At 43.3% G+C, this 26,854-nt stretch overlaps 2 protein-coding genes and 1 long non-coding RNA gene across 3 annotated transcripts in view; 1 reads left to right on the top strand and 2 right to left on the bottom strand.

Annotated features, from left to right (window-relative positions):
• Positions 1-456: 456 nt before the first annotated feature.
• On the bottom strand, positions 457-1,813 carry LOC115809456 (uncharacterized). The gene is made up of 2 exons (XR_004025237.1): positions 1,726-1,813; positions 457-872 (listed from the first exon to the last, which is right to left on the bottom strand). It is a non-coding gene; the product is annotated as an uncharacterized LOC115809456 (long non-coding RNA).
• Positions 1,229-9,543, top strand: ubr7 (ubiquitin protein ligase E3 component n-recognin 7). Its single transcript, XM_030771123.1, has 12 exons — positions 1,229-1,401; positions 2,566-2,695; positions 3,371-3,504; positions 4,574-4,634; positions 4,730-4,825; positions 4,976-5,029; positions 5,260-5,365; positions 5,498-5,619; positions 6,782-6,967; positions 7,725-7,896; positions 8,355-8,416; positions 8,664-9,543. Exons 2-12 carry the CDS (start codon positions 2,567-2,569, stop codon positions 8,754-8,756), a joined length of 1,215 nt encoding a protein of 404 aa, XP_030626983.1. The 5' UTR covers positions 1,229-1,401; position 2,566; the 3' UTR covers positions 8,757-9,543.
• A 7,137-nt stretch (positions 9,544-16,680) lies between these two features.
• Positions 16,681-26,854, bottom strand: part of btbd7 (BTB (POZ) domain containing 7) — a 41,748-nt gene continuing 31,574 nt past the window's right edge. Inside the window, exons 4-11 of the mRNA XM_030771630.1 lie at positions 23,974-24,182; positions 22,363-22,438; positions 21,473-21,633; positions 20,866-21,009; positions 20,253-20,442; positions 19,435-19,613; positions 17,710-18,111; positions 16,681-17,417 (exon numbers count right to left, since the gene is read on the bottom strand). Of these exons, the coding sequence (XP_030627490.1) occupies positions 16,773-17,417; positions 17,710-18,111; positions 19,435-19,613; positions 20,253-20,442; positions 20,866-21,009; positions 21,473-21,633; positions 22,363-22,438; positions 23,974-24,182 (2,006 nt within the window). The 3' untranslated portion in view covers positions 16,681-16,772. The remainder of the gene's footprint in view (positions 17,418-17,709; positions 18,112-19,434; positions 19,614-20,252; positions 20,443-20,865; positions 21,010-21,472; positions 21,634-22,362; positions 22,439-23,973; positions 24,183-26,854) is intronic.

Consider the following 26,854-nt stretch of genomic DNA (forward strand, 5'->3'; position numbering starts at 1 on the left):
GTTATCTTAGCTTTAGTTTAAGTCATGAGTTTAAACGTAAGAAGTTGAGTTCCTTTGGTTGGAGTTTCACATGTCTGGCTCAGCATGTGCCAAACCCACAGCTGTGCTGTGTAATGAGGTACTGTACATTAGAGACGTCACCTCTCATTGTCCATCATTTTTCATTTGTAAACTTTGCAAAAAGACAAGAGAGATTTTGCAGTTTCTGTCCCAAAGGGCTTTTTAAAATAATCAGTGAGACTTTATTTAGGGGTGTGTCTGATTTGATTGCCTTCTCAATCAAAATGCACTGTGATCAAAAAACCCGAGGGGGGAGGGAGGGGAATAAAAGATGTTTTCAAAATAAATCTCTGCTTTTATTTATTTAAGTGAAACAGCACATCCAGTAACACTGGGAGCAAATGTAGACAAATATTCAATTGTTTTTTTTTGTTTTGGTGGCTACAGAGGCAAATGTGTGGTCCTGTAATGAGTGAGTTTATTACAAAGACACAGTCAAGGAAACCTACATTAAATTTAATACAAAACAGCCTTACTACAACAACAACAAGTGCTACTCAAAGCCAGTGACCCCAACGTATAGCAACAACACTACAGACACCCACAGAACTTTGTTGCTGAAATCTCAGTTCCATTATCTAGAGCAGGTCGTTTGGGGTGGGCCATTTGGCTGGAACATTGGTACATCCTAAGGTGTGACAAGATGGACCAAATCCTGTTACTAGACACATTCCAAAACTCTTGAAAGCTGTCCATGACATGGTGAGGGCAAGATTGTCATGTCTTCCTTCGTTTTGTTGGAGGCTCTGTTTTAGACGTCACTGCCGTGTTGGTCTCTTCCTCCTCTTCATCACTGTCATCCTCCTCTTCGTCTAAGTTTTGAATTTAGAAATAGATTTAATTAGAGAGCGCAAAATTACAACAATGGCACTGGTCATCGAGAGCTGTCGTGCATTGACTTGGCTGTTTTAATCGTTTGCGCAATGACTGGTAACCAATGTGTGGACACTATAATACATAATATGTGACAAACTTAGCCGATAATAAAAGTATGTGTATGATCACTGATTGACTTATTGATTAAAATTTACAAAGAACGGATTCAGTTACGATTACGTAAGACCGCACTGGTAAGAAAGCGTTGGTACCCATACACAGAAACGTCAACGTAGCGTCATTATCGCACGAACGAAAGACGAATTATCGGAATAGCGCTTCTAGGACACGATGACCAAATAATGAACAAGAAAGATTTCTGAACAACCTAGCAAGCGAGCAGCATCATCCATTTGCCATACGCCTGTGTGCGGCTGCACACATTTCGATAGAACCGTCATTATTCTCAATCGAGAGGGCAGGAAGGCCTTGATTCTCGTATTATTATTTATCTATCGAGGAAAGGTAAGCACACCGTAGAATATCGAAAAGCATATTTTCTCAAAGACCAGTCTATATTACAGCTAATTGCCTGTTTGCAAAGCGTCTTGAATGTTCGAATGTTTAACAACCGACGATGTTATAACTTCTGAACAGCACAGTGATTAATCGCGGTGCACTATAAGCTGCGTATTATCTTGGTAGCTGACATGCTAACTGAGCATAGTAATCCACTACCACTCATGATATTATCAAGCTAGCCGCTAGTTTCGAGTAGATACTGGGGTAACACGAGCGTGTCAAGAAGCCCTCCAGTCTTGTTTGAAGCGTAGCGATTGCTCTGCTTACCATCCACATGAGTATCTCCCTTGTTATTCCTTGTAACACATTTTTCTTGCATAACAAGCTCGGTCAAAACCTCAGAGACTTCCGAATTCAGTTTCTTCAGCCCCGTTAGTAATGATTTCAAGTTGTTCTCTGCTTTTACTGTGAATTCTTTGGTGTTTCCATCTCTGTATTTTAACTCCCCCTTTAGTTCGGAAGTTGCCATGTTAGCTGTGAACTATGACCTTTTAACTGCAACCCCATCGTTCCTTATACTTCCGTCCCAAAAGTGGATAGTGACGTTAGAACAATAAATTTGTACACGTTTTCAGAGTATGCTTCCTCATATGTAGTTCATACTGAACAGCCACTTTGGAAATTTCCTTGATTAAACCAGAACGAAAAAGTAATTTTTCTAGCATACTCTAATGTTTGATCCACATCAGCATGGAACATTCACGTTCTGCCCGTAGCAGGCTTGGATAATATGCACTGATGTTAAGTCTGTATTATTGTTTCGTTGTTGCTTATTTGTTTTGCGAGCAATAAAGAAATGGAAATTGAATTCTGCTTTCAGAATTTCCCGCCAATAAGAGATATTTACATAAACCGGAAATTCATTTGTTATTGTAACATATTTACAAAAATGGTAGAACGTGTTATATAACATTTCCGAGGAAACGACGTCTTTTCCGGATAGTCTGAGATGTAGTAATTTCTTCCAGTCAACGAAATAAACAGTTTACATACTTTAGTCCATATATGTGGTCCCCCGTTTGAATGGTTCTTTCCATTCGTACTGTGTAACATTTTGCCCTGGAACAGGAACTGGAACTCATTTTTTTGCTCGCTTGTCTCTGTAAGAATGGCGGCAAACGAGGGGGACGATGCCACAGTATCTCTGGTGGATGTTTTGGAGGAAGACGAGGAGTTGGAAAACGAGGCATCTGCTGTCCTAGGAGGGAGTGATTCCGAGAAGTGCTCCTATCCGGAGGTGACATACATCAGTTACTTATGCTCGCGGCGATTCTGTGTTTAAAATATCTAACGGCTAGTCGCAAATCACTTGGTATTCATGTACATTGCTGAATTTGTCAGGGACTTTCAGGGTACTATTTTTTAAGGGATTTTTTAAGCTATAGAGTGGTTATGTTTGTACATCCAGATGGATGTACGAAACATAACGTTTATTTCATTGGGGGAAAAACACTGCCATTTTGTTTGGTTTTGATAACGTGATGGGTAAAGCTATGTATAAACACTTACTAAAAGTGAAACGACATAAAGCCACTCTATAAACGATAAAAACAAATAATCATATTCTTGTTATTAAATGCTAAACATGTTTCTTCTACGCACGCAACGTATGCACAAATTACCTCGGGAAGATGTAAACACCAGAGCAATTGATGTGTTGCCCCATTCATCATTCATGAAAATAATAGAATAACAGTCAATGCTGTCTTGAAATGTGCTGTAATTGCATGTATAATTAGACAGTTCACTACTTATTCTAAGCATTACTCGTTTTTCTCAGTAGAGATCAAACAATAATCAACTAAACCAATGCATTTCTCAAGTACACGTTCACACGTTCCCAGCGCATAGAATTTGTTTATTTATTTATTGTAATTTTGAGTGATCTTCAGGGCATTTTCATGTTCCACAGGGATACGTGAAGCGTCAAGCTTTATACGCATGTAACAGCTGCACGCCAAAGGGAGGAGAACCGGCCGGGATCTGCCTGGCCTGCTCCTACAAATGTCACGAGGGCCATGAACTCTTTGAGCTTTACACGAAGAGGTGGGATGTACACACTGAACTTTATACCTTTATCTTGTCACAAAGTAATATTCTACAGTGACTCATATTAAAAAAACAACAACCAAAAAACATCTATCTTAAAATGGTGCAAAGGGTAAAAGAAGTTTTAGTGATTGTGGAAATGTTCTCCACCATTGAATTTTGTGTAAAGCAAAGACATTCCAACCTAAAGAAACTGAATCTCAAAGACACAAGCAACATTGAAACATATTTTAACTATGACTTTGTCAGTTTAAGAGGGTTGTCAGTATTCCTTACAAGGGGTGATTCCTCACGGCACAGACATGTTCCTCCGAGTTGTAGTCTAGGGGATCTCTGGTACTGCTTGAGTTCGTCTCTACTAAACAATAGGCTACCTACTCTCTTCATCAGAGGAGTAATGACACTGTGCTATACCAAATATATTTTCACTAATAGTATGAACAGATTCAGGCCGCAGACTGGAACTGGAGAAATACTAACACACCAGAGCAAAAGTCAAGTTGCATACATTCATGTTGTATTGCATTAGTGATGTATCATTATTAGTACGCTGTAGTATTGCATAACTGCGGACAGTAGTGCCCTCTAGTGTCTGAGTTTTCACCCGCCCCAGTGATCATAAAAGGCTGATAATGAGTCCAAGGGTCATTTATGTTTAACATCAAAAGCAACAGCTCTGGGCACACTCAGGACACCCCACACATGTCAGCGCAGCCGAGAACAGAAGGGACCGATTCTGATCATCAGTTCATCACCAGTCCTTTACTGAACTGCATCCTCTGTGTTTATGCTGGTCTAAAACAAAGAAAAACTGTCTGGTTGGTGCCCAGGGTTAGAACTGAGAAACACAGTGTTTGATATTATCTTGACAAGATTTAATCAGATGAATGACACAGAAGAGGGAGCCCTGAGTAGTATACAGTACATCATAGTTGTAAAGATGCTGAGGACTCTATTAAGGTGATGAGAAGTGAAATATTTGACTCGCCGTGTTATTGAAACTTAATGAGCACTGGAGACTTCATTTGAGTATTTTTTACTTAAAGAAACAGTCTTCTCATTTCAGGAATTTCCGTTGTGATTGTGGAAACAGCAAGTTTGGGGACATGGAGTGCAAGTTATTTGCAGTAAGTCTGAATGGAATCACCCACATTTCTTAAAGCAGTTGAAAACCTCTTTTTTATTGTGGTCATAACTGAGTTTTTGTCTTTTTTTAACTAAGGAAAAGGATAAGCTGAACACAGAGAATAAATACAGCCACAATTTCTTTGGCTTGTATTGTACTTGTGACAGACCATATCCAGACCCAGAAGACCAGGTACGAGACATTAGAGGCTGAGACATCTACAGTCTGTTTGCATAGTTTCCATGGTGCTAGCACTTTAGTGCTCAGTGATAGCTGCATCAGCTTTTATGTTAGACTGGAGAATCTCAATCTCAATCTCTCTCTCTCTCTCTCCCTTTCTAGATTCCAGATGAGATGATTCAGTGCATTATCTGTGAGGACTGGCTCCATGGCAGAGTGAGTTTCACAGGCCTTGGTGGTTGATTTAGTTGATTAGCTTCTGTCAAATGTAAGAGTCATTGGGTTCCTTCCAGCATGAAGTGAGTGCTGTGAACTTTTCCCTTTGTGATCTGCTTCTTTGCGTTGATGATGAATTCACAGACCAGCTGGCTTGGTTCTTAAATGGCAATGCCATCCCTTTACCCCTCCCCCTTTGCTCTCTCTCCCTCTCCCTCTCTCTCTCTCAGCACCTGGGCTGTGCTGTTCCAGAGAGTGTGGAGCTTCAGGAGATGGTGTGCGAGTCTTGCATGAACAAAGCCCCTTTCCTCTGGATTTATGCTGCACACCTGGCAGGTATGCAAAACATTTCTAATTCAACATGAGTTATTCATTAAGCCTGTTCCTCCATTTAGTGCGTGTGGGTGCTTTTTGTTAATAGTTTATTATAGGTATAAATCATGGCTTGTTTTTCTTCTGCATAATTAGTGCCTCCCACAACAAAAGAAAGTCCATGCAAAGCAGAGGATGGAGTGAAAATAGAAGAGGAGAACAAAGAGGATGAGAAGGACAGAGGAGAGGAAGCCTCCACCAGCCCTGTGGATGAGAAGGTACAGCCTGTAATTTATATATAGATAAGCACTATGATCCTGTCGACATGTAATTTTAAAACACAATCTGTATTTCCACCTTTTGAAGCTCAATTTTTCAATGTCACTGCGAAGCCCATATTCACAGTCATGGAGGAATAGTGTTTAAGAGCGCTGCAATTGACTGCTTACCCTTCATACCTCTTGAATACCCTGAAACGGTTGAGTCGCTTTAGGAAATTGTTGAAAACCTCCCATCTGTGAATGCGGATATCCATTTAGTTTTGTGCGTTGTGGAAAACGGTGCAGTTGTAGATGTCTACCAGCAGGTGGCAGTGAGTCATCTAATTCTCTGACAAGAGCTTAAGTCTGATTGTTTAACAGAAGGCGCTCTGATTTATAAGTTCTGGTCTCAGCCCAGCTTTTTTCTCTTAACTTCTAAGGGTTCAGGTTAGGACTGGGGGGTGGGAGGGGGGGCTGCTTAGAGGTAATTTTGGTGTCATGCGATGGCTGTGCATCTGTCCTGGGGGAATGCGGGAAGGAAACGATCCGTATCAAATGCAGATCCCTCCTCCTCCTCCTCCTCCTCCTCCTCCTCCTCCTCCTCCTTCCATCCGAGCAGCTTGAGATTTCCCGCTGCTGATGATGATGAACATCAGCCATTTCGTTAGAGAATCCACGAGGCGAAGAAAGCACGCCTGTCCTTGATAAGCCATCAAAGTCGGCGTAATCTGTGCCGCCTGCCTCAGGACCGGTGTAATTATTACTTACGTACGATAACAGTAACTCTTCACTGCGGTTCTTCCCAGTGAAAGGTTTGATCTAACCATCACGCATTTATGATTATTCATACCCTTTTTTTACACCGGCGAATATTTAATGTCTTTTAAAAAGTGACATTTTTGTGTGAAAGTGAATTTTTCACAGATTCACTCTCCATATGAAGTGCTGGGGCCTGGTGAACACGACATTATGTTCTCTGCGAAGTAATAGCACGTAGGTTAAAAAGAAAAGAATAAGAAAAGAAGACCAGTAGTAAAATAATGCAGCAACGGTTTTAAATCTCTGAAGCTGAAACTCAAATATACATGTTTTAGAAGACATTGGTGCTGATTTCATGTTTGAATTGTTGGTATGATGCGTAGTACTCTTATGTAAATGGTTCTCTCTGTGTGTGTTGCAGGTCAAGGTGAATGGGACAATTGGATGCAAGCGGAGGCATCAGGAGATGGAGGAGGGCTCCCCAGCGGGGAGCGTGGAATGCAGGCTGAGGGAATTGAAGGCCTTGGGGAAGAGGAGAGCTGAAGTGGGAGCGGTGTTTTGGCCTTCTGCCTGGAGGGCTAAACTCTGCCTATGCAACGGCTGCAAGGTACACGGCAAAAAATCAGACGCTAACGTAACACGGCCGTCAAATGACTCCTGGGAGGAATGCCGTCTGTTAGTATTTTGGGTGTCGGTCTATAGTTTTGGGTTTTATAACCTGCGTAGTCAGGCTCTTTCAATTAATCATCGTGAAAATAGGCTAATGTTTTATGAAAATGTGCTTTAGAGGACGGAGGTGTTCTGTTCAGTCCGACTGTAGGCACACAGACACCATAGTGTTGGTGAATATGACTTGGCAGAAGGTAGAGTGACCCTGGCCAACATAATGACTAATGGAACCCAGGCAGTGGTCTTCCCTTGGACTTCCGGGCACTGCCGTCACACACGGAGACTGGCCATTTTAGGTTCCATTTGGATACTTAAGACTCAGAGAGCTCCAGAAGGCTTGACTGTAGTGTATATTTGAAGTCTTTGGTATCAGGCAATTGAGAGAGTTTACCCTTGTTAATCATCCATAGCCACATATCCTATTTTTGACTCAGATACATAATTGAAGTGTTACTTGACTGACTGGCTCTGTTGTAACTTGTTAGACCCTTTCATTGTGTCCTTGCTCTGAGATCATAAAGCTGTACGGATTATAAGCAGGAAAACGTGATGAGGATTTGAACAGAGTTTTAGCCTATATCTGCTCTAAATCATTCCATACTTGTTAAGTGACAGTGTGTCTTTTGCCTGTATCTGCTGCCACACATTCCATACTTGTTAAGTGACATAGTGTGTCTTTGGCTGTGGCTCTACAGAAACTCTATGCAGAGGCTGGTGTGGCCTTTCTCCCAGATGAGGCTGACACGGTCCTGGCCTACGAGAACAAGGGCAAAATCACAGAGCAGGCCGGAGGCACGGGAGGTCGCGACCCCCTGATGTCAGCACTCGACAATCTGAATCGTGTGCAACAGCTGGAAATCATCCATGGTAAACAGGGGCGGGGCAGGACCCAGTGATGTTAAAGAGAGACACTCATGGATACACAGTAGTTGAGTTTAGTACAAAAGAGATGTCAGTGAAACACTAGTTTCAGCAGAGAAAACCCTGATGTGTTATTTTCATGAACGTTCATAAATGTTGGTCCCGGGAAGAATGTGTCATTTTCATTGTCTGATATGCGTAGATTTAAAGACCGCTGAGTTCATGAGATCTGTATTATTGTTTTTCAACACATTTTGAACTAAAACAGTAAGACACCCATTCAGAAGTAAACAAATATAACCTTTATAGGCCTTCTGGGCTATAGCTAGGGCAGACAATTGTTTTAAATTCATGAAGTGTGCCTGTGTTTTTGTAAGTAAACACTTAAGCCTATGAAGCCTATGAATTAAGTGGGAAATCTTACAGGTCCTGTTGACTGAACAGTTTGACCTTTTTAATTTCAGAGTACAATGACATGAAGACTGAGTTGAAGGATTACCTGCAGAGGTTTGCAGAGGAAGGCAAGGTAAGACAATCCAGTCACGCCTTTTCTTCATCATTCAGATATTAACGGACCATAAATGGAAGCCTAGATTAAGATACGGTCAATTGCATTTCAACAAATGTCTAAGCACTTATTACAGGCTTTGGAAAAAAAAAAGAACAATACCACCACATGAGCATTCAACATGTTAATTTGTAATGTCATCTCTTCTTACAAACATGTTAGAAAGCTTTGCTGTCTGTTGACCTGTCCTGTGTCTTGTGGTCAGGTGGTTACTCCAGAGGACATCCGTCATTTCTTTGAACAGCAGCAGACACGTAAAAGGCGACGGGCCAACGCTGGCCAGTATTACTGCAGCTGAACCGTCCTCGACCGCTCTGTACTGTAGCCTGTCCAGAGGGCCCGTTCAGCTGTCCTGTCTGTTTCCCAGTCTCTCTCTGTGCCCAATAGCCTTTCCAACTGCAACAGTTTGCTTTGAAATAAATATGCAGTTTATTAAACAAATCCAGAGGGCCCACATAATCTCATATGACTTGGACCTTGTACAGACTGTATTGTGTAATGTAACCTTTTTGTTCCCAAAGACATAACTTGAAGGCCACCCCCCCCAAACAGATCGTTATAATTGGTTTGGAACCCGAAAGGTTTGACCCCCCGCAGTCGTATTCTGAACGTGGTTCAGGTTTTTGGAGGTGTGAAATCCAAATCTCAGTGTTCCTGTTTGCACATGGTTGTATGATATTTCCTTTTAGTATTTTGGTCAGAAACAAGTCCCCCTCTCTCTCTCTCGTAGCACTTGATGATTCATTTTAGAGTTTTTCTCTAGTGGGGCAGCTTGTATCAGATCCTGCCATACTGAAGTAAGGTATTTCTACCAAGAACAGGATGTGGCTACAGAGAGTCACGTGAGGCTATGGTAGAACTAGCAGTTTCATAGAAGAAAACTGCCAGCGTCAAAGGGCCACATTTACTCCCGCCTTTAGCACATGTAAAAATTGTTAGGGTTTGTTAAACTGCAGATAAAATAATTGACACGACAAATGCGTTGAACGAATGCTATCGTGGATGTTGCACGAGCCAAAGGCTTAAGTAAAATAAGCTCTCAAATGAAAATTGTGACCAAGTAGTCCTTTTTTATTATTATTATTAACTTCTGTTATAAATATCTCCTTTGTAGTTGCTCTGTTACTTTTTAATGTCCAACCTTTGAGAAATAAACAAGGTCATATTTTCTGTTTATGTTGTATGTTAATTCCTATCACTCAAAAAAAGCAATTTGCAGTAGAGCTTGGTAAAAACTAAATAGTGGAGAAGGTTGTCATTTTAAGAACTCCCAGGGAAAGAAAAGGCTTTGGGATTCACATGTCCACTTCAGCAGAGAAAACCCTGATCTCTAATTCTGTGTTTGCCATGTTGATTTCGATTGTAGTGTAGAAACACATGAGATGGGACATGCACTTTCTGTGCGTGTGTGTGTGTGTGTGTGTGTGTGAGCTGGCAGGCAGTGTGCGTTTGAAGGATGTCTCAGAAGGCTGTTGAAGTCAAATGTCCTGGAGGGGGGTTAATATTGATTGGACTGGCTCTTTCGCATGAAATCAAACAGATTTGGCAAGGACCCTTCATCAGGATAGAACTGAGTGAGAAGCATATTGACTGACCTCAGAACAGATTAAAAGTGGGAGAGAGCAAAATAGAACAGGGGAGGGAAGGAATAGGAAATGTTGGTCCTCTCCTCAGCAGTCTGGTGATTAATATCTGCTGCAGACTACACCAGCCATCCTGCAAATTTGTGTATCTTTATAGTGCACTGATGGAGAACCAATGACAACGTTTTCCACAGTTCTCACTTGAGTACACCACATGGAAAATATTATGACTCAAACACATAAATAAAGGAACTGAGACTGATAATTTCTAACAAAGCGGTTTATTTTAAAGACATTAGTCATCTAGTTGCTGAATAAAGTTCATCACTGTTACGCACGCTCCAATGAGAAGAGTAGAAAAATAGACACTCTCCACAACTCCTTACAAGGATCTACGAGGAAAAAAAAAGCTTTTGTCCTGATATATATAACAAATACTTGCGCCATATTTGTTATATATATATATATATATGTATATATATTTATATATATGTATATATAAAACTCTTTACATACAACATACACCACATTTCCGAGGCTTGTGATCAAAAGGTACCTAAATTCAAAAAAATACTCTTTGAAGAAAAAACAAAAGAAAAAACAAAAACAAAACAAAACAAAACCACTATGTACACTAAGCATTGGCTACAGTATTTCAAAGAGACTGGTCAGCGTAGGCTTATAGAAACGGCTTGCATAAGACGAGGGGGGAGGGGGAAGGGGGTAAGGGGTAGGGTTAGGGAAAGGTAACCCAGCCTCTGGCAGGGGAAGGCACTCTGAATCTTCTCCCTAAGAGAGAAAGCAAAGAGAGACGACCTGGAAATCACACCATGCCAAACAATATGCAAGTGCTTCCTTTGCCCTGCACGAATCTAAACACAGACCACAGAGCAAAGTTCAGCTATACTGCTGCTGAAAAGTCGCCATGCAAAAAAAAAAAGAAAAAAAAAAGACAAGACAAAAATTGTTGACATTTGGAGGATTTAGGAAATGAGCGAATGCTTTGCTTGTACTGAGTAAGATGACGCTACAGCGAAAGAAATGGGCTCTCAAAGATGAAAATGACCACAAAACTGACAAAAAACAACCACGAAAATAATCAAACGAAACACTGAATGCAATACTGCCAGCAGGGGGAGCAACCCCACAGGGACTACACTAAAAAAACCCAAAAAAAAACCCCAAACAAAAACCAAAAACAAAACAAAAGGGTGGCTAGAATGTAATAGCTGTTTGATTAAGATTAGTGCAACGGTACCTGTACATTCATTCTAACAGACAGCTGTCAACTGACAAATGAGTCAAACCTCTCAAACAGGCCACACCCATCATTCGCACAAGATGATGGTCGATGACCAGCGTCTTACTTGAATCGAAGGTCAATTTGGTAACAAAATGTTTCGTCCAGCAATAATAGGGCATCCAAACAAAAAAGGGCAAGATGGCCAAACCGACTTAGACTTTTTTTTCTTTTTTAGATTTCATTTAGTACCACTGCCTCATGCTAGCAAATACATCTGCCTTTTGATGGACTTGCTAAGTATACTGAAAGCTTGAAAACACATGGTGGAAAAAAGTACACTGTTTTTGTGATACTGTAAAGCAGATATACTATCCTCTCACCTATGTGTACATGGAATGAAAAGGAAATTAGCTTACACCACATATATTAAACATCCACAAAGAAATACACAAAAAGACAAAAAAGACAAGGTATTCAGCTAAAGTATAAAGTACCTCAGTTCTGAGAATATAAAGGGTCTTAGGTAGCTATGTATACTGTGGTCTATGACAGCCTGAGTTGATAGGCAATTAGCAAAGAATTTGGCTGTGGGTCTCTGGTACTTTTCATACTTCAACCTACATCTGAGAACTGAACTTCGAGTGTATGGACAAAGGAAGATGACAGAAGTTTCTAGTTTCACTTCCTGGATGTGAGGTATCAGCATAAAAGCCCTCCAACTCAAAATTCAATAAACTTATGAAACTGCCACAAACTCTGCAACTCATAAGACAGCATACTGATGGAGCTTAAAGATACAGCCCTGTTTCTCAATCTGTTTCTAAAGGAACGCTTGCCCCAAACGCACTCTTTCTTTCTTTTCTTCTTTTTTTTTAAACTCTGTGCCTATTCCCAAAGACTCAACAGCCTGATCTTGAGGATCTATAACTTTGCTAGACCAGTTATATGCAGTGCAGAGTTTCCTGTGTTCATGGACTAAGAAACACTGAAATGATTTAGTTATTTCAATTCTCTATCTGATTTCAATGTACAAACACACACATACACACAGATTTTTGATTGAATTGTGGTGCCAGAGGGGGGCACACTAGACAAGCCCTCGACCAATCAGGTGAACCGAATGAGGACAAGCATGACATCAGTGAACTGCCCCTACGAGAATACACTGTAAGGTCAACCGGTCAAAGATATGTGGTTAATCACCTGCAGTCATGTCATATTTAGGAAATAAGTCTCTTAATTACCAGCTGAGCTCACAGATTGTATACTTTGGCTGTTATAGTCCTAAGAGAGAAGAACCATGGATGTTTTTGCAATGTTCATTGAGCACGTGTTTTAAAACATTTGGCCCTTTGCTCCACAGAGAAATGAAAAAAAGATCTGCTGAAACTGGTTTGGAAACGAATTGTATATGATAAACAGCATCTTGAGAGGTGTGAAGACAGCTATTACTCACTCAATAGTCACTTGCGTGCGCAAGCTGTCAAAGCTTCAGCGGCTGGTGGTGTACTGTTTATGAGCACAAGTTAACAGTTTGTTTCTGAGGCACAAGAATTCACGTGCTTGCATATGGATTGGATTGAACTGAACTGAACTGGGGGTTGAATATGGAAAGCTACAATGACAGCATACAAATAAGCAGTCCTCGATTTAGGATGACTTAAACCCTCTCTGGAGGATGGCTTGGCCCTTGGGCAAGGTCCTGCTCTGATTCTATTTTTGTTGCCAGGCTCCCCGCGCTTTGCCAAGTGAGGCTGTGGCCCTCCTACTCGGATGCTCATGACTCAGGAACCACTCACGCCTCCAAAGGGGGGGAGGCAGTACTGCTCTGACTCTGGTATGCTGTGGGAGGGAGCGCTGGCAGGGTGAGAAGAGCGTTCGTCTGCTCCCTGCAAAAACAATTCTGCAAAAAATCCTCCAGATCGGCTACCCTAGCATCTCTGACACAGACACGAATGCTCACTTCGACAGACCCTGTGGTCTGTGTGCCTAACTGTTGCCATGAAAACGGGGAAAAAAAAAAAAAGACAATTAATCGTTTGGCAGGAGCAGTTTTATATTCTTCATCACCTGTTTTTGAAGGGGCTGCTGAAGCCAGCTGTTGCTGGTCCCGTTTTTGAGAGAGTGATCCTGAGAAAACACAGCATTTCCTCTCTATCACTCCCACTCATCTGTAACATCTCTGACTCCAGGCAGGGAGCGCGCGTGGAGCAGGAGTTAAGGGGCATGCAGGAGCTCCTCATCTCCTTCATTAGCGTCATTAGTAGGACAGCAGGCCACGCATTGGAGTCCTTCTGCTCTCTGCTCCAGGACTGAGACAAACGCGTACCCGAGCATGTGCTCATACACCCCCCATAGGCAACAGCAGAGAGAAAATCCCTCACCAGAGGATGACAATTAGCATGAAAATCGTGTTTTTCCACACACACACACACACACACACACACACACACACACACACACACACACACACACACACACACAAAAAAGATGAGAAAAGCTTATTTGGTAACTGCTGCCAATTCCAAGGATGACATGAGGGAGAGTGCCTCTCATTTCGCTGAGACATGGGAGGTGTGAGTGGATGGAAAAATTGCATACCGAGACTTGGTGTTTGGAGGTAAGGCCTGGGAGGTTTGCAGCAGAAAACTAAACTGGAGAAAGACAAGAATGACTTCATCCTTTTAGGTGATTTTAGGTGATCAGGGCACTGGTCAGAGGTAGAAGACTTTAGAGAGAGTGGTATGATTTGTGCAGGCGCACACCCACTGTGCGGTGTTGGCCTAGACAAGGCCGAAGACATTTCACCTGATTTTATGTTGGGCAAAGAATGATTCAGCAGCAATCGCAAAGCAGGGACAAAACGACCAAGAATCTCAACCCACATAAACCTGCACTGAGCACAACATGAACTGCAGAGAGAAAAATATTGACAGGTTAAGGCTGCTCTATATCAAAAGCAACATGGAGATCAATAATAATTAATTTGTGACAAATGATCCAAATACTTTCTAAAAGAGAAAACCAGTTGTAGAAAATGCACAGTGAATACACCTTTCATTCCAGTGCGCTCAAACTCTTCTGAGTGCCACATTTCAATAGACCAAACACACTTTGACTTCACAGGTTTCCCCTCAGCCAAAAAGTAATGGCATGTCACTGGGCCTGTCTGAGAACGTTTCAAAGCCCCAGTGAGTCGGGTTAATGGCTCCTCACAGCCTTATCTTTGACAACCTGAATGACCCAACAGACCAAATCAAATGGAGCACTCACAAAGTCAGGCAACCACTTTCAAGACGGGGGAACGTTAAAACGAGGGCATTATCGCTCGTTAGGGCCAAACCAAAATTCGTTTGTGCTTTGAATCAGTGAGACATGATAAGCAGAAGAGCTCAGTCTAATGGGAAATGGTTATGAGTCTGAACAGGACAAAAGGACCTTTAACAGCTTATTTGGCTGGACTGACCTACGAAAGCCGGCTTTGAAACCACTGCGATTTTTCTTTTTTTGATTTGCAAAATTGGTGATAGATGCAGTAAAATCACCCAACAGAGAAAAAAATGTGGTTTGGGACTGTTTGATTTCATAGTTTCAGGACAGGAGAGGGAGCAGAAGAAGAAGAGAATTGAAGACTGGACATAGAGCTTTCTCTGAGACAGACATACGGTAAAGTACAGAGTGTAAAGATAACAGACGTAGGCGATGACGGTACAGATATGAGCGAGAGAACTAAAACGTACAGTACTGCAGACCACTTCCACAGAAAGGAAGAGATCATCACAAGTTAATCAAACCAACAACATTGTCTGATAAACTCTGGTGAAGCTTTTAAAAAAAAAAAAAAAAGGATTTAGTTCACGTATGGGTGTGTAGACAAAAATACAGGTTATGCTGGCTTAGAATGAGTCTCTCAAAAATGACAACACTTTCAAAAATTCCCTCTGTGTTCTTTAATCTCCTTTTTCCTTCTGCTTTTTTTTTTTTTTTTTGCTACTTGATTCTTGAAATCATCGTCATAGCTGATAAATGGTTGAGAGAGCTGAAGGTGTTGAAAATACCACATGATAACCGTAAGACTGACTGACACACTTAAAACTAAATCAACATCACGTCAACTGTGCTGGAGTGATAGTCACAACGAGGGCTTGAATTTGGTTTGGCTGAGATCTTTCGTAAAGGCTGTCAAAAAGCTCACTGCAGTCACTCTCTCTCATTACTGTCAGTGTGTACAACGGCTTTAGAGACAAGACCAGACAGTCCTCCTTAGGAGTGGCATTACAAACAACGCCACACCTTGGTGACTTGGAAAGACAAATAAGCTGGTAAAGTATTTGAAGATCTTTCAACTAGAAAGGTGGAGATTTGTAAAACAGAAGCTCAGAATTGGATTAAATGTGCTTATCACGTCGACTTTGAGGGGTACACTAAGAAGTTGCATTTGAATTCACAAAGAGCGACTACGCCATTCTTCTCCCTGACAAATGGTCTGGCTGGCAGAAGTGGGTTTCTTTCTTTTCCTCTTTTGAGACCTGTTTTTCCAAATCTTAAAATTGCTTGCGCTAAGATAGAAGCTTGCAGGGCGGATAATAAGAGCCATTACTGCAATTCCGCCTGAAAAAGGGGGAAACTATTTGTCATGGATGGGGAGAGCAAATGAGTTTGCAACTTACTGCCAGGGCATTCTTCCAATTTATCTTTAAGAAAGGTAAATTCAAACTCCAATATAAATAAATAATTCTGCCCTCATATTGACGTTCCACTCATTCAAAAGCAGGAAATGAAAGTAACAGAAATGTGTGGTGATGGCAACGCATTCTTATAGAGCTAAGCGTCTCTCTGGAGGAGAATTATTCGGCTTAGATTTTCAGCTGCTTTACTTCCTATGGAGAATTTAAAATGAGAGATGGGATGACTCAAGCGCTGAAATTACATTCTGACCCGAGACACAGTTCCAGGATCAGTCATTGCTATCTCTTCCTAATCTTAACCATGATCATGAGTGAAATGTTGATTCTGAGTGAGTAACCAAAGAGGAGAAGATGGAAGGAGAAGGGAGAACGTTGTTGAGGCTTACAAGACTGAAAAAGTGCATTTAGTGTGAAGAAGTAGAAAGACAGGCTCTAGCAGCTGTAGAATTGAGGCAGCAGCCAAGGGCTTGATTTGGAACAGCCTTGGGGCTATTCTCATTACGAAAGAAAGCTCTCAACCAAACCAAAGTATCCTCTCATCTGGATGACATCTGTCTTTTAGTGTTTGTGAGCTATGGGCCTGGAAATGAGGGCTCTGTTTTTCTTTTTTGTTGTTGTTGTCGTTGTTGTTTTTTTGCCTTGGCCCTTGTTGACCAGCAGACAGCTGAGGAGCTAAGAGCATTCAACGCAACAAGCCAACCACAATGACCAACAAATGCAGAGAGAGGCCCCACCCACCAAGGCTTCACCTGTTAGCTTACAGTCTGCGTTTATCCTTTGTCTTCAGTCTCTCTGTGAGGTCAGAGTGCAGATTTCCTATAAGGGTACTCTGGTTTATTGGGGGAGCGTCGGTCGCGACCTCCTGCCCCCTCCTCTCCAGGTCCCGTCGACCCCTCCCCGGCCGGCCGGCGGCCAGGGGTCCACTCTTCATACGTGTCGGTGGGGCCAAGCCCATATGTGAGGTCCGTTTCATTTTTGGGGCGAGCCCACGGCCCGTGCAGGGGTCCAGCTTGTGCCCCCAGGGCCAGATCCAGCCTCTGGGGTGGTTGCTCCAGCACGTCGAGGCGTAGGGCTTCCTCCGTGGGGGGTCCGCGAGAGGGACCCTGCATATCTGGTGGGTACGCTGGTGGGCCCGCCGTGGGACGACTGTGGCTGTAGAGATCCGGACCCATGTAGGGAGGCGCATGGCGTCCAGAGAACTCGTACAGGTCTGGGAAGTCAGGCTGACCCTCCGTCTTGGTCTCAGCGGCGTGCCTCTTTCGGGAAGAGTGTGGGTGGCGGCCTGCGAAGCAGTGAGACACGGGTGGAGCTGTGGAAGTGTGAGTGTGTGGGTCATGACCCTCGACCTCCATGGTGACTTCTGGCAGGCGGTGTTCCTTCAGGCTCATGGCAGACACACCCATCGCGATATCGGGCATAAACTCGTTAATGACTGGTTCCATGTTCTGTTGGATCAGATGGAAAATACTGTCAGTTCTAAAGAGGTAAAATGTCTTGGTCTGCATCCATCAACATCTCTCACACAACAACATGCACAAAGCAACAATAGCGCAGTTGAATTTGTATAACACCAGTGAGTAAGGCTTACTCTCCCACCACAGTTTAGGGCAGGAAAATTCAAACTCATGGCTAGGTAGACATACATGTATCTTCCTGGTGAGAAGAAAGAAAAATCGAAAAAAAATCTATACGATTAACTCAAGCCTTAGACATATGCTCCCTGCTGACTCCACTCACCCCTTGTTTGTCTGGATGCAGGCTTCGTGCCCCCTGTGGATTGGTGCAGTCAGGGGGCAAGGCTTTTGCCCCAGGTGGGTAGGCTGGGCTGCCCATTTTAGAGGAGGGCTGGCGATGGAGCAGGGTGTGGTTACAGGGGTAGGAGAAGGAGCGAGAGGGGGGCTGGCTAGGGGCACGTGGTCTCCAGGCTGCCTTCATCTGGGCGTGGCCTGGCGTAGTTGGGGGATGGTAGGGTGGAGGTGGTGGGGGCAGAGGAGGGTGGAACCCCACCAGGGTTTCCAGGTCAGTGAACATGCTCTCGACTGCTGGTGTGCTGTTGACCCGGCAACGGCCCGACTGACGCAGGGCCAGAACCGGACTCTCGTCTCCAAACCGTTCCTCAGGAAAGAACTTGTGTGGGTTCTGAGGGAGTCAAAGTAATTACATAAAAAGGCTAAATAAATAAATAAACAAACAAACAAACAAAACTGTGCTAGACAACTTCAAACACCAAGGGAAAAAAAAAAATCAAGAAACATCCATCTACAATAAGAGGCAAAACCAGAATACTGTGGTCTTAAGTGGAACGCTAAGAACAAATCAATGACCAGAGGACAGTTACGGTCAACGCCACAGCAGCACTGTTGACTAATATGCCCTTAATGCTGCTCCCTTATTATTTTTCTACCAGACTTTCAAAGTCCAAAACTGCACACTGAATCATTCAAAAAAGCCACAGTTAGGCCAACAATCTGTTACTTTATTGGAATGTATTATGCATAGCTGCGTGAATCTCAAAGCGTTTGCTAAATGTAATTTTGAAAGTGTGCCTAAGAAGCAAGACGGAGATATCAAGACATCAGACTGTCTGGTACACACTGATACATACACAAGAGTGGCCACATTCCTCTTGCTGTGTTCATAAACCTATGTTTCCCTTTCCTGACCAGAGCCAGAATGAAACAGAAAGGGGAAATATAGTCAGTGTCACCCTACGAGCCTCAGACTGCACAAACCTTCACAACGGTGGAAGGAGCACATAGTTTATAAGCCTATTAGTTGATCAAACCACAAAACAGAAAATACCTGACACAATGTATTTTATAATCCATGAAATAAATCATTTCCAAAATTACTCAGAAAATGACATTTGAAAATAAGGCTTAATGATGTTTTGGTGAATAATGGTGAATAATTTCATTCTTCTTTATTTATAAGCGATAAGATGATTTACATCTCAACATACCTGTGTTTTTCAACACTGTATTTATGTTTCTCAGAAATGAGACTAGAATAATTGTTTTGCGTGCTGTCAGACGACAGAAGGAACCAGCAAATAATTTCCAGATACAACAAACTGCAAATGGCCATCCATTCATATGACATCCAATGAGTGTGTATATACTTGGGAAAACCCAGAAGATGGAACCATCTCCACTACTTCATGCCAAAAAGCTGCATTTTCAGACAATGCAACATGCTGCAATGCAACAGGCTGACCTTAAACTATACAGACTTCTGACCATCAGTGTGTGCAGACTCAGTAAGGGGGAAGAGCCTGGCCAGCACACCCACCGAAATAGAAAACGGTCGGTTCTGTTGACTTGGACACCCCGCCTTCCTGTTATCGACAGCAAGTGAGGCACAGGTGTATTGTCTAAATTTAGCTCAGCAAAATTTTGGACAGACCCTTTTATGAAAGATTCAGCCCTGTCCTAAGTCCATCCCGGGGGCTTGTGCTCTCACCTGAAGCAGTTCGGCCGCACCATCTGGCAGGCCGAACTCACGAAGCACGCGGATCTGCAGCTCATAGCTCACAGTGGCGCCCTCACCACAGTTTAGCGCGTACGCTCGCTGCACCTGGTCTGTATGTCGCAACTCCTGCAACCGCCTGATCATCTCTTTCACCACAGACAGTCTGGGAACTGTGGGACGGAGAGAGAGAGCGAGAGAGAGCGAGCGAGATGGGGGGGGGGGGGAGAGAAAGACAAGAAGGAGTGTTCAGTGCATGGTTCAATATATTGAATTTCTAATTTATCATTTACCATTTATCTTGGTTGTCAAATTCAGGGGTAATCGTATATGCAAATATATTTAACGACCTCTGAGATATATGAAAGTGAGCAGTATTTCTCTGGAGGAGAAATCAACCGTTCTCCAGAAAGCCCTTCAGGTCAGAAATGGCAATTTTCAGCTTATTCAATTCATGGAAAAGTCAATGTTCAGCTTCATCCAAAACAGCATTTGAAAGCTTTACATGTGTGAAGACAGACTCAAGTAAACTTCATGAGCATTTTGAAACAGTCAGTGTTAAACTGCAAACCATCAGAACACCACATGACTCCAAATGGTGCTTTACCTCCCACGGTCCCCACTTATGCTGCCAACTTACAGTGCCAATGCTCCCTCCCATGTCATTTCACAGACTACAATTCTCCCAGAGAATCGCCCGTGTTTTAAAAAAGGCACTGTGCAAAATAAATGTCATTTTCGATATTCGAAATAAACGCAGAACGCCTGGCGGTCAGCATTAATCCTGTCCCAGGTGAGGGTGTTTGACTCACCCGGTATCTCGTTGGCTACCACAGATGGTGGGGCCGTCTGACTGCCTGCCATTTGCTGGTGGTTGATCATGTGACAGCACTGGGGGACAGCATTGTTAACCATGTAAAGGGTATCGGGTACGTTGGACATTCGCACCATGCGTAGTCTAACCAGATCAGTCTGCTCCACCATCATCTCATCCAGCACCGCCTGAGACAGATAGGCACACACACACACACACATAAACACACACACAGAAACAAACATATTCAGCCTGCGTTCCACACAGTTTAAAGGGTCTCCATAAACAGAGAAAACAAACAGGTATCAGATAAATTGCACAAATATGTTCATCTCACATAAATGTGTCCATACAACTATACGTCCCTCTACCTCTCTATCACGCCACTTCACATCTGTCTCTCTCTATTTATCAAAATAAGCCCATTTCAGCTGTGACATGTCAACTGACACCATAATAGTATTGGTTCTGACAGAGTAAGAAATTTGCACCAATCTGATTTGGAGAAAAAAGATCCAATTCTGAACACAGGCTCTCTTCCATACACTTTTAAGGGATAAAGAAACTCCCTGTTTTACATGATGTGGGATAAATAATTTGCTCTGTCCTACCTTGGCCTCCTCTACATACGGCGAGAAGAGGCGGGGGCGAACGTAGATACCAGCACTCTTCTGACGGAGCCACGCGTTGGCTTTGCCCCCCTCTGCCGTGGGGAGCATGTCTGACGGAGGGGTGCTGATAAGACCCCTTTTCATCTAGATGGAGGAGGGAGAAAGGGGTGGTTATAATGAGCACCATAATCAAAATGACCAATCTGTTTTCATTTGTCTCACTGCTAAACTGGAAAACTGCATCCACTCTGTGTGCACTGTTCCCTCTCCATACCCCCCTGAACAAAGCTAGACACAGGGAGTGAATGGAAAACAGTCATAAAAGAAGCTAGTTACATTGGGCTGAACAGTATAGCAGTTAACCATCAATTTATTTTTTTTCATTTTAACTTTTATGCACAAGTTTGACTTGTAGCACACTGCATTATGAAAAGACCATTTTTTAGGTTTAGAAAGCGAAGCCACGTGAAGTGGCTGCACATGTAATGCAATTAAAAAAAGACATTTCTTGGCTAAATGATCTTGGGTCATGCACATGTGAATATAAAGATGTAAAACATAACAAAGGGAAAAAGAGAAACACACACACACACACACGCACGCTTACAGTATCAGCCAAAACTTCGCTGTTGGGTGGTAGTATGTGCTCAGTACGGACGTAAGGCAGCAGTGGAGACAGGATCTCTTTCAGCTCCTCAAGGTCCAGATCTCTCCTCTTCACACCGCGCTTATTCACACTGTGAGCTGTGCCACTCAACAGGTTAGGCTCTGGAACGAACACACACACACACACACACACACACAGAGACACACAAAGTCAGAGTTTAAACTATTGGTTCCATTGACAGACAACTGCAGGCACAATGACCTGTCATGAGTGAGGTGATTGGCTGTTTGTCTCTGTGAGGAGCTTGCTGAGTGTGTGAGTTTGGAGAGAGTGTGAGGTTGGTGCTGTAGTGTGACTCTGTGCCTTGGTATGCAGCAGTTTGGCCTGATTTAACCTGGGCCAGCCACTCAGACTCATTACTCCACTTTAGGAGCAGTGAAGAATAAATCATTAGCCTGGCACTGATCAGCCTCTCATCCACAGCAGCAAGGATAACGCAGGGGCAGAGTCACTGGGCACACGAGTGTTTGACTCGGAATGTATCTGTGTGTGTGTTTGTGTGCATTTGTGTGTGTGCGTGAAAGAGAGACAGAAAGACAGTGTTAAGAGTCTATATATGCGAGGGAGGAAGGGTGTGTTAGTCTCTGTATGTGGGGGAGAGTGAGTGTTAAAGTCCTTGTATGGAGGCAGAGTACAACCATTGCATGACTAACTCAGGGTGTGTGTGTGTATTTGGCTGGATTATAAGGCACAGCCTTTGTCTTGGATTAGTGGACTTTCTGGTGTGTGTGTGTGTGTGTGTGTGTGTGTGTGTGTGTGTGTGTGTGTGCTTGCGCGCGTTCATGTCAGACAGGCAGCGAGACCGTAAGCCGAGGGTTTGGGTCAGTTACCTCGGTCAGCCATCCTCTTAATGAGCTGGTGTTCTCCCCACTTGACAACGTACTTGAGGATGTCCTGTTCGCTGGCCTGTGGACGAGAGGAGAGGAGAGGAGAGGAGAGTCAGCAAAGACACAGAGCTCTCTCTGCAGTGCTGCAGTCAGAACAGATCAGCACAGAAAACCACGCACAAATCACCTTCACAGCAGGAAAACATTTCAACGGCAGTTTCTCTACCCTTTCCCTAGTGTTTTCTATGTCTGGATCAGAATTACTGTCGTCACTGTACAAAACGGCAAACATTTTCACAGATTTCGCAGAAATTTTACTGTGTCTAAAGTTCTGAATAACCTAAACCCTAAACCTAACCTAGCCCTAAAGTTCTGAATAACCTGATCAGCTTGTGAAAAAAAGGCCCGTCATTGGTCCTAGCACTAAAAAGTCACAAATCACTAGATTTCCTTTTAATATTGCGGGTGCTCACATGTTTAACGTGAGTTATAGCACATTAAAGACTTAGCACTAATTCCTTTCATTACTGAAGGCCTAAAAGACTGTGTTAAGGATGCACACACAAAACCAGGTGTGTACTGCTGTCCATAATGACAAGTTGATTGAACTTGGCTGGACTCTCTACAGATCTGCAACACACTTTAGCGAATCTCACCACGTCGCCATAGCAACCCCTCGCACCGGTCATGTTTATATCTACACGTAACCTGAAAAACCATTTCGACGTGGATGGCAGGTTAACAGAAGGATGAGAGGTGGGGGTGGGGTAAGAACATTAGCGTGCCTCCCAGCTAACACACCTCAGCACTAAACCACATTTCTCCCTGTGAGCTCAGGCAGGGAGACAGGAGCCCAGAGGCCATCTGATATAGCTGAGTCATTCACCCCACTGCTCGGGAGGGAGCCCTGATCGGCACAGCCAGATAAACACACTGTCACCGATATGCAGCTGCTTAAAAATAGAGACTTCTCTGCTCTGCTCTCCTCTCCTCCAGGTTGATTTGTGGAGTGAGAGAAGCTCTGAGAGGGACACTCTTTGCGTATCATGTTATGGCTGCCTGAGAAAATTTATGTGGCTTTATGTGGCTGAATCGACTTTCCATTGCTTTGAACTTCTAGAAATAGTCTGGAATTTTGTTTTCGTCAGCGGGTACGCCATGAGGTAATGGCTTTTCTTGTCACGTAAGAAAGAGGAATGTTTATGGGAGCCTTCTCTGATTGGTTTTATGTTAGGTTTTCCAAAACAGCTCTCAGCAAAAGGCTTTGACGGTCAGAAGCCAGACTGACGAGCCCTACTTGTCATCCCATTCAAACTGAAGACTAAGTCCCGTACTTGCTCCAGAGACCAAGCCTCCCTCAGATTACCAGGGGTCTGCTCACTCCGGAGAATAAGTTCCCTTTTCATTCCAGAGGCTAATTACCCCTCTGTTACATTACAAGGAGTCAGATGTACCATTTCACACACACACAAACAAACTATTCTTGTTAACTGAGTCTTTTTTTTTCTAGCACTCCAATCAGTCTGACATGCAAGGTGTAAATGGGATTCGTGTTTGTTTTTTGCCAGGTGGCGGTTTTATGCAGTTACGCGTGCTTGGCAGATGCACTCTCACCTGCAGGTAATCGGACTGGATGGCGTTCAGCAGGTGCTCCTTGCTCAGCTCATACAGAACATCAGAGGTCATGACCTGGCTGAACTCCTCACACAGGAAGTGCATGGCCTGTCTGTGTACCCACTTGGAGCCATATGGCTGGGAACTCCACTTCAGGATGGGTACCACTGAGTCCAGAGATATACTCTCCGCTATAATGTCCTCACAGCCTGCAGAACAGAAGAGAAAAAAAGAGAGAGAGAGAGAGGAGGGGATGAGAGCTGTCGATTGCACTCAACTGTCAAGCCAGGAAACCAAACTGTCATTTTTGTTACAATGCTCTCTCTATCAACAGATGGTCAATACCGGATAGAGTAATGCTATGTGCCCACTGGAAGACTGGCCCCACAGATTACTCATTACATAGTAAACAACCATACAGTCATACATAGTCAGCAGGCACGCATAATTGCCGTGACGAGCACAAAGCCAAAGGATATCATTATACTTCTGAAGGGCAATAAAGGGAACCATGGCAACAGAACCTGTAGTACAATGGGGGAAACATCTATATGCATGCATAATAAGTAACCTGATATATATATATTAATATGAATGCATGCACTCGAAAATTACAGAGCGGGAGTCCATGAATTATTTATGGAGAAACACGCGACGTGATAAAACTGTGCCTTAGACTGTACACTGCCTTTGAAATGCGCTTTAGATGCTGTTATCTCTTTCTTGTCTTCCTGCCATAAACCTCTCCCTTCCCTTTCAGCCCAGCGTCAAAGGGAAGGAGTAACTAACAGTCTATGAATGACAGACACTGGCTGAGAAAGACATACATTCACACAAACAAGACACCGCAAATGAGTAAAACAGATCAAAGATAGAAGAAAAGACACAAAGCCACAGAAGGAAAGAGATAAACAGGATAAGTAAGGGAGAGTGAGCGTGAGTAAGTTGGTGCTGGGTGTGTGTGAGACAGGAAGCGATAGCTTTTTTCCACATAGAGAAAAGAGCATGTCAATGACCAGTGTAATCTCTTTCAGCCAGTGTAATCTCTCTGGTGTCTCTGCATCTACTGTGAGGTGAAAGTGTGTTACTGCTGCTGGATGAAGGTGTTAGTGTGTAACATTGCTGTTGCCTCAAGGCAGCCTGCAGACTGATTCTGCATTTTATACAACTGATCCTGGTTAGGATCCAGGCAATAGGTATCTTACCTATATTAATATAATTAGAAAAGGTTTCTCTTGACTCTCAATGTTGCTGCTCTTCATAATTTTGGACTTCATTTTGCCTAACTGCAACATGCGAACGTACACTTCCAGTGCTAACGTGTCCCAGTAGCATACTGATCTAAGCGTACAAGATGGGCGGAGGAGGAAAGATTTAAAAACAAAACAACAACAACAAAAACAACTGAAGTCCAGGAGCAGAACACGACAGCAGATTTCATATGAGGTCACTCTGTAAAGCACGGGCAGTAAGTCAGTCAGACCGTCCTCAGAGAAGCCAGACAGAGTCGAGCCAGCCTCTTCTGCAGGCACTCTGCAGACATCATCATCATGTGACATTTTCATTAGCTCTCTGACATCAGTACAGTGCCATACCGCGGTGGTGCCAAAACGGCCAGTGCCAGCAGAGCCTTTCTTTAGCGGAGAAAAGAAAGAGAGAGAGCCTAGGGAAGTGCCCCTTCCCTGCAGATTTCTTCTTCGTAAGACTTTTTCTTTCGGTTCAGTGAAGCCTCAAGTGATGTTTAAAGTGTAATGTAATTGATCCTGAGGCAGGCCACAGCGGAGGTTTTGGTAGACGTGAGGTGAAGAATGCAGATTGCGGCTCAGGCGCAGACATAAAACTTCTTTAAAGTATTCAATGATGCGGACCAATTCAGCCTGTTTAGAAGACATGTTAAAACTGGTGTCTACAATGTCTTATTTTTCTAATTCATTGTGAAGAAACTTCCTTTAGGACAAAAGATGACATTTACTTTTAAAACAGATTTTTTTTTAGAAAAGCTTTTTTGAGAAACCCTGCGCAGGGCTTTTCTGAGCACTGATATTTTGCATGTGTAAATCACACAGACCCAGTCTCCTTTTTATTTTGGATCCCTACAGAGTGGATTTTGAAATGATAAGATCATTGTCATACAGTCTCATGGTCCATACATTCCCTTGTTAAATCAGGGCTCAATCTGTTGCTTGTGTTGACATGAATACAAAAGCACTGCTACATCTCAAGAAAGCTGGTGTACGTGAACCTATACAGACCATCAGTGGTGCTTGTTTGGTGCTCTGAGCAGCTGTAACCTAAAAATACTTGCGTGTCAAGGACACCTGGATGTCCGACATAATTGAACTGATGTTAATCATGACTAATGATGAAGATATCATCAGCGCATGACTGCTGCTTAGTGGACTCCATTCGGACTCACTGCTTCTTCTCAGCAATCAGCCTTCAAAGTGTGCAACCCCTGTGAACAAGGCTGCTAATGCAGGTTAATGCAGCTCCAAAGAGCCTTTCAATGTCAGTGCTACAGAGGAGCTATCTACGAAATAGCTTCGTTTAAACTGCGCCCCTGTGACATTCTCCTAAGGAGAGGACTGAGGACAAAATGAAATTGATTGAGGATGTCCATCCAGTAGTTGCATCACTACCAGAGAGATCACAGCGCTGAGGATGGCCAGGTCTGTAAATTACAGCCTGACTACCCAAAGACAGGCCTCACAGCTGTTGTGAGGGCTCTTGTGAGGGCTCTTTGAAGTTTAAAGCGCTCTTTTTCCGTTACATGATGTTGCATGTACTCTTGATACGTGTTCTTGATTAAGCAAACCCAAAGACAACTGAAGTGGGTTAGGTAGAAAGTTCTCCCCCCATCCCCAAATCTCTCTCTCTGACT

The sequence above is a fragment of the Chanos chanos genome, chromosome 4, assembly GCF_902362185.1.
Source record: "Chanos chanos chromosome 4, fChaCha1.1, whole genome shotgun sequence".
Taxonomy (NCBI): domain Eukaryota; kingdom Metazoa; phylum Chordata; class Actinopteri; order Gonorynchiformes; family Chanidae; genus Chanos; species Chanos chanos.